The sequence below is a fragment of the Amphiprion ocellaris genome, chromosome 13, assembly GCF_022539595.1.
Source record: "Amphiprion ocellaris isolate individual 3 ecotype Okinawa chromosome 13, ASM2253959v1, whole genome shotgun sequence".
Classification (NCBI taxonomy): domain Eukaryota; kingdom Metazoa; phylum Chordata; class Actinopteri; family Pomacentridae; genus Amphiprion; species Amphiprion ocellaris.
The window spans coordinates 20158472-20171772 of record NC_072778.1 but is presented as its reverse complement, the minus strand read 5'-3'; the positions used below and the strand labels follow the sequence as shown (position 1 = coordinate 20171772).

The 13301-nt window shown below is 37.6% G+C and overlaps 1 protein-coding gene across 2 annotated transcripts; it reads right to left on the bottom strand.

Annotated features, from left to right (window-relative positions):
* Positions 1 to 3238: 3238 nt before the first annotated feature.
* LOC111571996 (uncharacterized) lies at positions 3239 to 12966 on the bottom strand. 2 transcript variants are annotated; one of them, XM_023275453.3, is made up of 10 exons: positions 12510 to 12966; positions 12316 to 12396; positions 10372 to 10514; positions 9009 to 9126; positions 8215 to 8484; positions 7817 to 8113; positions 7538 to 7713; positions 7347 to 7451; positions 5029 to 5076; positions 3239 to 4900 (listed from the first exon to the last, which is right to left on the bottom strand). In XM_023275453.3, the coding sequence occupies exons 2-8, from the start codon at positions 12353 to 12355 to the stop codon at positions 7350 to 7352; spliced, it is 1146 nt and encodes a 381-aa protein (XP_023131221.2). In that variant the 5' UTR covers positions 12356 to 12396; positions 12510 to 12966; the 3' UTR covers positions 3239 to 4900; positions 5029 to 5076; positions 7347 to 7349. The 2 variants fall into 2 exon arrangements, with proteins under 2 accessions (XP_023131221.2, XP_023131222.2); XM_023275454.3 differs by having other exon boundaries at positions 12623 to 12966.
* Between the last annotated feature and the right edge of the window lie 335 nt (positions 12967 to 13301).

Here is a 13301-nt window from a genome sequence, read left to right as displayed (position 1 = left end):
ATTATTCTTGACCAAAATTACAAAAATGCCATAAAAACATGTTGATTTTTAAATGAATCATTTCTGACCCACTATTTACGAAAGAGTGTAGGGTCCATTCACTCTTGCATCTAAGGGTTCAGTAACAAAAAAATAAGAATGTATAATTAAAGCTGCAAGCAGCGTTGGACGGGTCCTCGCATCCGTGCTGGTCGGCGAATCCACGCATGTCCACCAGGTGGCGCTGCGACCGAAAGTGCATGTCGGCCTCTGAATGTGATGAGTGCCGGACTCTGATCACACGTGTAAAATTTCAGGCAGATTGGAGCATGTTCAGGCTACTTCTAGAGCTTTTCCTGTCCATCCACCAGGTGGCGCTGCGACCGAGAGTGTATATTGGCCTATGGATGTGATCAGGTTCAGACTCTGATCACACATGTAAAATTTCAGGCAGATCGGACCATGTCCAGGCTAGTTATAGAGCATTTCCCTCCATCCACCAGGTGGCGCTGCGACCGAGAGTTTATGTCGGCCTATGGATGTGATCAGGACTGGACTCTAATCACACATGTAAAGTTTGAGGCAGATTGGAGCATGTTTAGGGCAGTTACACAGCAGTTGATGTTTCATGGCGAAGCATCAAAATTCAGGAGGCCGCCATGGCCACGCCCTCAGACTTAAGGTGAGCATTTTGATAACTTTTGATCACCCATGCCTGGAGTGTACTCCTGGCCAAATTTCAGCTCTGTCGGTGTTACCCTGTTTGAGTTTATAGCTTTTGAAACTGCACAAAAATGACCCAAAATTGTCAAAACATATGACATATAATTCAAAATGGCCGACTTCCTGTTGGGTTTTGGGCATGGGTGTCAATTACATTTTTGTGTGTCTTGGCGAGTTACATAAGCCTACCAAGTTTCATAATTCTAGCTGAAACGTACTGGCTGTAGTAACTGTTTGAAATTTTCCAGGTGGCGCTATGGAGCCATTTTGCCACACACATGTGCAGTTTCCCTAAAATATCAAACGGGTTGCCGGTCCAGATATGTGTGGTAATTTTGGCGAGCATTTGAGCATTTTTAACCTGTCAAAAAGTACTTTGTTTATTACGGCAATGATGCGTTGCCACGGCAACAGTGTTGTATGAATAGTCAAAATCTTCACACTGTGGCATCGTCTAGGCGTAACCACTCAGCTGACCAATTTTCAAGATGATATGACAAAGTTTCCAGCAATGGTAGGTGCAAATGTAATGACAATTACTTCCTGTTGCCAATAGGTGGCGCTATGAGTATTTCTAAATTTATGAGTGTGGATGTGTTCAGACCCAGACTGGTGTCCACCATATCAAGTTTGGTCCAGATTGGACCCTGTCCAGCTGAGATATAAATAATTAAATTTTCATGGCGAGAAATCGAAATTCGCCGCGCCGCCACAGACACGCCCTTTGATGACAAGTCACCATTTTCGCTGTGAGTCATCACCAACGTGTTCTGGCTTATGTCACCAAATTTGAAGTGAATCTAATCAACCTGCTAAGAATAGTACATCAAAGTGTGAAAAATATCAATTTCCTGATACCACAAGGTGGCGCTATGGCTGTCAATGTATATAACCACATGGATGTTGTCAGGGCCGGACCCCGATCATACATGTAAAATTTCAGGCAGATTGGAGCATGTACAGCTGAGTTAGACACCACTTCCTGTTTCATGGCGAAGGATCCATTTTTTTGGGAGTCGCCATGGCCACGCCCTTTGAAATGAGATGAACATTTTGATAACTTTTCATCAGGTCGCGTATTTGCATATACTGGCCAAATTTGAGATCTCTCGGACTTATCCCCGATGAGTTATTAATTTTAAAAAATTTACAGCTAATTCAAGATGGCCGACTTCCTGTTGGGTTGAGGGCGTGGCCGTGATTGACTTTTTCGTGTGTCCTGATGTGCCGCATATGCATACAAAATTTTGTAGCTGTACATGAAACATCTTGAGTTTGGTTAGCAACAACTTTTTAAAACAGCGTAGGGGGCGCTATGGAGCCATTTTGCCACACACATGCGCAACTCCCATAAAATATCAAATTTTTCGCCAGTCCTGATGAGCATGCCAAGTTTGACGCGTTTTGGGGTATGATAAGGCCGCCAAAAATGGCGATTTCCCGGCGGGCAAAGAATAATAATAATAAATAATTCCTTGCATTCCAATAGGGTCTTCGCACCATTCGGTGCTCGGACCCTAATTAGTTAAGACTGTATTTGAGAAAATGAGCTATTAAAGGTACATCTTCAACGTTTTCTTGACTACATTCTGATAACATCTTCATATTGAGGCTATATAAAAACTATGGATTGTTTTTCATGACGAATGCATTGAACTAATATTTTTATGGCGATTTATAGATATTAGTGTTTAGTCCGTGTTATTTACAATGCTAATAGAAGACAAACATCCTTTCATGTGACTAGAGCATGTCTTCTTTAAACAACAACAAAAGAGACAGCACCCAGTATGTTGTCGAAAACACACAGTAAACACCTGTGGTTTGTGTCAGTCCTGTTTTAGTAAGGCTAATTTTAGTTTGAGCAACTGTAAATGCTGAATCTGTAAAATACACTTGCTTTAGATTGATGTAGTGTCTAACCTGCATGTAACAGAATTCTGTAAAGAGCTTGAATCTTTGACTATGATTTATAAAATGCTTCTTTCAGAGATTTTATACATAACTCACTACAAGAAGCAGGTCTGAGTCTAAGAAAACAGTTGTAGGTTTGTAATCTGTGAATTGTGGAAACTGAAAGATGAGGACATTTACCAGACTGAGAGGGTCCGGTTGTATCAGAGGAAAACTAGAATCTACTATATCTGCAGTTTAACTGATGCTGGGGATTTAAAAAAAATCAGGATATGATGACCTTTGTTCTCATTTTAAATCTGTCTCATGTGCCCCTGAACAAAATGAATTGTAAAAATTGTGTTTCAGTAACTTTAACAAAACTTAAAGTTAGATTAAGTCTCATATAATATTTAATTTATTCACTATGAATACCTGCATTTGTAAGCTCATGTATACAACAGTAATGTAGCACTGCCTAAGCTACAGTTGCACCCACATCAAAAAATATTAAACAGTTTAACTCTTCTTCACAAACTATACTAATTTTTTCAGTGTTGCTCCTCATAAGCTGCTTTTCAGGGATTTAATAAATTGAGTAAGTGAGGTGATCAATTATCATGTGAAAGTGTCGTCCAAATCATTAAAATCATAATTTTTGCATTTATTTTTGTAATCTCATAATCGAAACATGTTTCTTAAGGCACTAAGAAGAGCTTAACATAAAACCTGCAGCTCACACAGGATTCATAAAAAACACAAAGAAATATACCAAGAAAATAGTTTTCACATGTAGAAAATGCATTTTTACAAAAAAGACAATGAATAAAATAACAGCATTCCTCACAATGTAATGATAAAAACCACAGACTCATGTCATATGGAGCTGAAGGCTCATGACAGAGATATGAAACAATCTATAAAATAGTTGATAACAGTAAGTAAAGCTTATATCATCACATGTGAAATCACTGGCAAGAGTAGAAAGGCAAAGCAAACATCGATATGTCCACATTATACATTCAAATTGTTGATAAGTGTATGGCAAATGCTAATATATTCGGTGTACAAAAACTGATTATGACAGTTTACTCTTAAAACACAACTGTAAATCAGAAACAACACTGAGTGAGAGTTATTTTGTCCTACCTGATGAAAAAACATTTAAAATATTTTAAACTGACTGATTAAATGGATGAACTGAACGTACTGCTTTGTTCTCAACCTGAGAAACAAATCTGTAAAAAATACGGCAGTGACAATTAGGCAGAAAGGATGACAAAAAAAAAACCCAAAACAATGAAGTACTTTAAGAACTGTGGAATACTGTAATGTTTAAAATCTGAAAATAAATGCAAAAACCTGTAAAATAGTATTTTTTAGCATTCTAAAAATTGAAAACAAAAAAAAAGTGCCCTTTGACCTTACAATTTGTAAACCAATTAGTATTTGTACAAAAATACAGATTATGTAAAGTTTTGCATTGTTTTTTAACTACATAGTACGATATGTAGATTTATACTTTTTTGTGATTTTACTAGATATGGTCTGTTTTTTTTTTTTTTTTTTTTAACAAAACAGGAAAATTAAAATAGCAGTTTAAAAAATGTATTTGCTATTTTTCAGTCTTTAACATATTTTTTAAAATTTAATTATATTTTATATAAAATACAGCAAATGTCAGTAAAAAAAAATTCCAACAGAAAAATAAAAAATCTCACTAAAATACACTAAAAACTGTGGCCTGTGATTTTACTACAACCTATAAATTTAGACTTTGTCTGTGACTTTTCTAGATATCTGTAATGTAATACAACAGAGAAAATCTGCAACATAACAGTAAATAGTTTTAAAAAAATACATGTAGAAACAGAATTTTTTATTTTTTTTACTAAAAGAAATAACTGCAGCTTGTTCGCAATGCCTTTTTTTCCCAAAAAAGATAAAAAACAGTTTTAAGAAGTCTGGCCATGAGTCAACACAGTGTAAATAATGGTCTCCTTCCTATGCATCCATCACCACAACTTACTAGCAAAGACCTAAATATTATTTTGAGAATATTACACAATGCAAGATCTAAAATGGACAAATTAAACTGCATATAATCATCACTGAATTTTCAGCACGCTCTTTACAGAAAATTTTATTTCTCTGAGGTGTAAACATCACAGTGAGCTGAGTCTGAGCTGAGGGGTAGAGAAGAGTGAAAAGCCAGTCCTTTCAACTCAAGCTGTGGATCAGAATCTAAGGAGAAAACATTTGACGCAGCCGAGGGAGCTGGAGCAGAATCTCCTGAAGGAGCAACCTGGAAACAAAAGTGAAAAAACTTTATGCAACAAGTTCAATGTGTAAAAGGAGTCTGTCTTAGATTGAGGACTCTCTTGTTCCTTGATCTTTTGCGTACAAAGAAGTCTTGTGTGTTCATGTGTTTACCTGCAGTGGGGAGGGAGTTACAAGGACACTCACTGGGTGGTGTTGCACCTGTAAGGTAAAGATAAATCCATGTAAGTCAGCACTGGGAAAAGGAGACACTTTATAGGGATGAAAAGGAGGACAATAGAAACTAGACAACCTTTATGTTGTTCAACAATCATACTCTAAGTTCTTGGACTACAGTTCTCTTAATAGCAATAGTAATGCTTTGGGGTTGTGTAAACAGAATGTTTAATGTTGCCATGGAGGCAACGACTGCTGTGGGCTTCAATTTAAATTTTTTTTTATCTTTATTTGAATTGCGACAAAATAGCACCTTTAATTAGTGCTGAAAAACCTATGAGCAGACCCTTTTTGCAATGTAGTAACGACCATCACTTTGATGCTAAATAAAACTTAAAAACATGAATCCTCTGGCAAGTGTTGCAGCTATAAGGAGAGTCTTTTTGTTTATTATTTTCCAAGCAGCTTTATGATTGGTATATTGCAAAGGACATAAAAAACAATATTTCAAAAACTGTAAATCACATTGAACATATAAATTTTAAGTCAAAGGAGTGCGACTTCTGGGGAAAACTGCAGCAGTTCGTTAAAGAACAGGCTTAAAACAATAATCATGTGTCTATATATACTACCGGTCAAAAATTTTAGAACAACCCAATTTTTTGATTTTTTATAGAAATTCAAATAGTTCAATTCCAATGAATAGCTTCAAATAGTACAAAAGTAAGTGGTGAACTGCCAGACGTTAAAAAAAAGGTTAAGGTTACACAAACTGAAAAATAATGTACATTTCAGAATTACACAAAAACATCTTTTTCAGGGAACAAGAAATGGGTTAACAAGTTAAAGCTGTTCTGCATCAGTGGAGGTTGATCAGGCCTTGAAAGTTGATGCTACCAAATCCTACACGTCCCAGTTTTTCTTGACTACTTACAACTCCCACTGTCTGCATGAAAGTAGTGTTGGAACACACCATGGCACCATACCCTCCAGAGCATTATTTGAACAGTATTCTACTGCAGAAAGTAGTGCGTTGCTATCAAAATGGTGAGGAAAAGGCAATTACCAATAGAAGAGAGACAGACCATCATAACACTTAGAAATGCTGGTCTTTCCTACAGAGAAACTGCGAAGAAAGTCAAGGTGTCAGTGTGTGCAATTCCCTTCACCATCAAAAGGCTCAGAAACTGGTGGAAACTCTGACAGGAAAAGGTCTGGAAGATTCAAAGCTACGACAGAATCAGAAGACAAGTTTCTGAGAGTCAACAGCTTGGTGATAGGCGGCTCACAGGACAACAGTTTCAACCACTGCTTAATAGTGATCGTAGAAAGCAAGTCTCAGTTTCAAGAGACAGGATGGTTCCTCAATGTGTGGCATCAACTGTCAGACATGGAGGAGGAAGTGTGATGGTCTGGGGCTGTTTTGCTGGATCCATGGTTGGTGACTTGTACAGAGTGAGAGGAACCCTGAACCAAAACGGCTACCACAGCATTCTGCAGTGCCATGCAGTATCCTCTGGTATGTTCCTAGTTGGTCAGGGGTTCATCCTACAGCAAGATAATGACCCAAAACATAAGTCCAAGCTATGCCAGAACTACCTTAGGAAAAAAGAACAAGATGGTAAACTTGAAAACATGGAGTGTCCAGCACAGTCTCCAGACTTAAACCCCATGGAGCTGGTTTGGGATTAACTGGACAGAAGAGTGAAAGCAAAGCAACCTACAAGTGCCACACATTTATGGGAACTTCTGCAGCAGAGTTGGGAAGAACTTTCTGAAGAATCTTTGATTTCCAATGTGGAAAGAACGCCATGAGTGTGTTCAGCTGTTATATCTGCCAAAGGTGGTACTTTGATGAGTCAAAAGTTTAGAATACATTTTGTTTTTTAAATAGATTGTTTTTTAAAAGTTAATTTGTTTATTTGTTATATGCTTTCATTTCACAGTACAATGAGACATTAACATGCATAATGTCCAATAAAAAAATTGGAAAAATTTGGGTGTTCTAAAACTTTTGAATGGTAGTGTAGACCATGAACCAAGTTTTATTTAACATAACAACTCCAATAACTGAACTGAAATTCCAAAAGGTTCACATACTTTTTCTGGCCACTGTACATGGATGTGGTAATGTTTTGCAATAGAGCCCAAAAAGTGACAAGACATTCTTAAAAGTGCTTCATTTGCCTGTAGCTGACTGTGCTGTCGTATCAATCGGCCAAACTACGGAGGCCAACTAAAATCTTTGCCTCATCTATTTCCGTGCTCCCGTTCATGATTGCAGTGTGCATCAGTCTTTTAAAATGTCTACCTACCGATCACACATGAGGGTCAGCTGTGGGTTTTTGCAGGGGATTCTCAGGCTGAGCTACAGAAGGCGGTATAGCTGAGTAACCTGGGACCACAGATTGACTCTCACTCTGTAATTGGAATAAGGATATTGACATAAACATAGTAACGTATGTTAAAGCAACAGCCCTAAGTGATCATTTGAAGAAATACTTACATGATAATGTGCAGCAGGTGGTGCTGCAGCCTGAGGAGCAGACTTGTCTCTTCTACAGCACTTCTTCCAGCACTTCTTCCAGCACTTCTTGTCACGAGTGAACCAGCAACACAAGAGACCTCCTAACAAGAAGGCTACGCTGATGTAAACTAACAATAAGGGAGGAGGAGGAGGATCTGAAAGAGCAAAGAGATGTTTGTGGAGTGGGGACAGGAGCTGTGTTAGTTGGGATCAGCGGTAGAGTTCCTCCCATAAGAAAAAAAACACAATTTTTCTCACCATCATCGTGCTTGTCTTTCATTTCCAAGTGTGCAACCAAGACCAGGTCGAATTTCTTGTCTCTGAACCTAAAAGTGCCAGAGTCTGTGATTTCCAAAGCAACAATTTTTATGCCTGCACTCTGTATCTCCAATCTCCAGTCGAACCATTTTTCTGAGTGCTTAAGGCCATCCTTGATCAATATTATATCGCCTGTTGTCTCTTTAGGACGGAAATTCACAAACCATGTGCCGTTGTCCCACGGATATTCAATGATCAGGTATTCGTCCACACGTTTAGTATAGTGTCTGACATGTTCTGTGAGTGACAAAGGTTGGATAGATTGTAAAAACACGTTTAATCTGGTACATGGCAATTGAAAATCTCACGTGCAGCTTCTGCTAAGCTCCTGACATCACCTTTTACATTGAGATGTGTCCTGGACAGCAAAGTGTTGTCTTTCTGCCTGATGTTGTAGAAGCCATTTTCTGACTGTGTGATGTTTTCAACTTGCCAGAAGTTTTGATTCACCCATCCTCTGCGTACACTTTTGACCTGAGGATTTGTGCGATTCCACAGGACCACTGGATTCACACGGTTAAGGGGAGTGATCTCTAGGATTTCAGCCTTTTCGGGCAAAGAGAGCCTCCATATTTCCCCGTAATATGTTTCAACCTCCTTGGCACAGTCTGAAAATACCCAGTAAAAAAATAAATAAATAAAAAATTTGTAAAATAAATAAATAAATAAATAAACAGGTTTGACATATTTCATACTACAAATGGCAAAAATAAATACTTACCCCTATAAGCATTTTCTGATGGGATAGAAATGTAAAGTATATTGGTGTTCGAAGAAAAAGAATCAGCCCTCAAAATTGTAATTACAAGTAACATAAGTGTGTGACATTATTTCCTGCAGATTTTTGCATCAGATGAGGTTGACACACACAGGTTATAATGCAATGTTACATGAGCTGTTACTTTCAGCAATATATTTAGTGTCCATTTAAAATGAAAACTAAAGCAACTTGAGGCCTTCTGATAACATTTAAGCTAGAAATATTAGGTTCATCAAACTGTTGTATAAAAGCTGCAGATGCTATATGAACTATTATCGTATGCTGTGACCTTTGTGTTTGAAATGCTAGTGATTAATGTAACAGATCAAATGTGATGCACTTTCTTTAAACACCAGTGTAAAAGGTTCTCACCCAAAATCTTCAGCATGAAAAACGAGTGCTGACCGACGAAATAAGTCCCCTCATCTCTTTCTCTCAGATCTGTCAAAGTAGCTGAGGTAAAGGAAATTTTGAGGCGCGGTTCTATTGCCTGAAAGATGGAAAACACAAAATCATTTGCTCATCATAGAGCGTCGACTCTGTGTTTGTGAGTTATTTTCTTAAATAGTCGATTAGATAGTTAGATGTTCGGTGAAAAGTGTCAGTCAGTGTTTCCCAAAGCTCAAGATGACATCATCAAATGTCTCTTATTGTACACAACCCAAAAGTGTTCAGTTTACTGTAATAGAAGAGTAAATAAACCAGAAAGTATTTCATATTTACAAAGCCGGAGATGAGAATTTAGACAAGTTTTCTAAAAAAAAAATAAATAAATAAAAAATACTCAGACCAATTAATTGATTATCAAAATAGTTGTTGAGAAAGTAAAATCAACCATGATCACTTGGATTATTATTTATTATCGATGTGTTCATCTTATGTACATGCGTCCTTGCTGTGAAACTAGTTTTGCTAGCACAGTTGATGAAGAAGGGCTGCACAGTGGTGTAGTGGTTAGCACTTTCGCCTTGCAGCAAGAAGATCCCTGGTTCACGTCCCGGCTTTCCCGGGATCTTTCTGCATGGAGTTTGCATGTTCTCCCTGTGCATGCGTGGGTTTTCTCCGGGTACTCCGGCTTCCTCCCACAGTCCAAAAATATGCTGAGGTTAATTGATCATTCTAAATTGCCCGTAGGTGTGAATGTGAGAGTGCTTGTTTGTCTTTGTATGTAGCCCTGCGTAAGACTGGCGACCTGTCTAGGGTGTCCCCTGCCTTCGCCCGAGTCAGCTGGGATAGGCTCCAGCCCCCCGCGACCCTAGTGAGGATTAAGCGGTGTATAGATGATGGATGGATGGATGGAGTTGATGAAGAAGTGCCAAAGGGTCAAAAGGTTTTAGGACAACAATAGAAGATATTTTACACTCCTAAAAAGGGTTTGGGAAGAAGGACTCCTGTTGTTATGTGGTATGGAACTAATAACGCAGTTACATTGACATGTATGTATATTAACCAATGAAAAGGAATTTCTGACTGTTTGATTCACTGTAAAAGCTGTTGCAGTTGTTCTTCTCCTTTGAGATCTCTATGAACTCTGTATTCTCCATATCGTATACGATATTAAATCTACCAACAACCCAGCAAAATGTTTTATGTTTTCTAAGTTTCATGATGCAGCAAATTTCCACAACATTTCCATTTAATCAAAGAGGTGACAACTAACTTGTTGCATTAATTGTTGCATCTCTACACAGCAATAATGATCCTAGTATCAACCAGAACACCAGAGACTGCTCACCGTCCCGTTATCCATCACTGTTCTCATGGGTCCCCCTCGACTGGGCATCAAGATCACCGGACCTTGATATAAAGGGGGGGTAATGTCCGACGGTAACGAAAAACTCTCACCATAGCAGACTTTATAATGGTCAGCAGATGAGCCTTCGATCAGAAAGATACAAGACAAGGAGAGACAGGTGGAGGGAATATTATGATCAGTCGGACGCAAAGCATCTAAGAACATGTAAGTAATTTCCATAAATCTCATACTGACCGGTAAAGAAATGTAAATGTATGAAAGTGCTAAATGTACAAAATAAAATTAAGAACAGTTTCATAAATATGTACACCTCTGGCTTCATGAACAAAATTAGCAGAAATACACTTTTTTTTCTTCTTATAGCCCCTCAAGTGTAAAAACATCATGCAATGCTGTTCATTTCCATATGACTCTACAACAAAATCTAACACTGTCTTTCCTCTTCTAGATCATTTGTTCTCTTATAGTTCTTCATGTACAATAACATCATGTTAACACTGGTCTTTCCCTGCTGATTTTTTATATATAGCTTATCTACAAAACAATGGTCACTCAAAAAAGTGTTTCTTGCACTCAAACGTGAATTTTGCCATTTCTATAATTTCAACATGTCATATTTCTAATCATAATGTCTGTCTCTCAATTACCTCTTGGCTGCAATAATGGAAATGTTGCACCACTATTCTGTGCAAAAGCACAATTTATCATCATGCCTCATCTGTACATGTGAAAGTTGTAACCATTTGGATTTATTGTCTTGCTTCATTTGTACCAAGCTGCTTTAACGTGTGAATGTCTCTAGTGAGGGATGAATAAAGTTTAAGATGAGTGAAAAGTGAGCCTTTGACATTACGATATTTCCAGTCATCAGATATTTATTGTGTTCAAGTGCAAGACAAAAACGGAAACCTCTTCATTAAGTACCAAGATAGTCTTCTTCTCACCATCTTGCAATTCTCTTATTTTCAACATTGCTAAGTGATCATTTACTTTGGATTATCTGCTCATGTTTTCATATACAGTTTATCTACAAAACAGTAATCACTCAAAAAGATGTTTTTGGCTGTCGGATGTGAATTTTGGCATTGTTGCAGTTTCAAAATGTCATATTTTTTCAGTTATTTTGGAAGAACGTGTAATTATTTAACTACTATAGTGAAATTAAAACAAAATTATCAATGCTGATGGTTTGTTGTGTTCAGTCAAAAGTTCAACAGCTACCACATAACACTCTACCTGAGAACTAAGTTTACTTATTGTCAAGTAGGGGGCAACTACTTTTTCACAAATGGCAAGATGGCACTAGACAGCATTTTTCTTTCAAAAAATAAAATCAGCATTTTAAAACTGCATTTTGTGTTTTTCTTGGGTTATCTTTTCCTCATCTTCAAATTTGCTTGATATGAAAGTGTATCAAAACATGCTTAAACAGAAGATATTTTTCCCTGGCACTGTATATTTCACTAAATTGAGTTAATTCAAGATAAACTAATGAATGTGTTGCTGCATATTAAGTTAGTTTCTGCATTTGTATATGAGTTCTTGGATTTCTGATGCTTTTTTAAAATATTTATTTCCTAATGAGACACATTTGGTGAAATGCTCCAGGCACTTATTATTTATATGGCTGGTCGTGGATGTAGTTTTTTTGTGTTTTCTGTTTAATTTGAACTGATTGTTAAAGTTCACAGCTGCAAACTGCACATTTTACTGTTTAAAAGAGAGTTATAAAAGAGATTTTTAATCTCAATGAGACTTCCTGGTTAATTAAAGGTAAATAAATAAAGTTTATATGCAAAAGCCCAGATGAAGACAGCTGTTGGAGTTGTACTGAGCCTTTGTGTGCAGCAGAGACGACTTCAAATCCCAAATACTGTCACACCTCCAGTGCTGTGTCTGAATGTGTGAATGAGCTCTACTCACCTAAGAAGAGAGTGGAAACTGTAAACAGCACCAGCAGCATGTCCGGCAGAGGGCTCAGCACCGTGGTTGTCCTGTTCCTGCCTTCACAACGTTGCGTAATAACAAGTCAGTTAACTTGTGATGTTAGAAAACTTCAAAAAGTCCAGATAAGCAAGTTCTGTTCTTCTGAAGGTGCTTGAAGTGTGATTACTGACCGATGGATCCAACAAAACCGACACCACTCCAAACTCGGGCAGAAATCTGGATATCGAGCTCTAATCGTGCGTAATGTTGAAAAATAAGAGCAGGAAATATGTTTTCTACTCACTGCAAAGTAACAAGCACGACCTCCTGACACTGATCTGATCGAGTTTGTGTGTTGTTGCTCCGGTGTTCCGTTTAACTGGAGGTGGCTTACTCTATTTATCCTCCAGATGTTGCATCCGCAGATTCGTCACGACCAGACCTGCCTGTGTGTGTGAAGATAAAGACTATGCATAAAGAAGACGTCGCCGAAAAACGTCAACATCACGAGATAATAACATCTATATTCATGTCAATGTCATGTACAGACAGCAGAAAGAAACGTTCTGCCCAAACGAAAAAAAAAACAACAACATATTTTTTCAAATACGGTGAGAGGATTCTAAACGATGCAATCCAGAGGTATAAGGAACATTCCAGAATTGGAGGACCTTTTAAGTCCCACCCATCAAATTTCAAATAATCCATCTTATAGTATGCTAAAACGTGCAGTTGTTGTGTAGATTTACTTGTTCGGAGACCAAATCTAAAATAAAACTAGGAGAAGAATGTTTGAAAATATTTTTTACAATACCAAATAAGTCTGGAGTTCCCCCTAAAATGCCATTTTTCTCGAGTCCCACCCCCCTGATGACCAACTTGAATCAATGTTTTAATCAGTGCTCTCAAACAAAACAGGCAAAATGAAATTTAAATAATCCCCCCAAAATTATATATTTTTTTCATTGATCTCTCTTGTAATT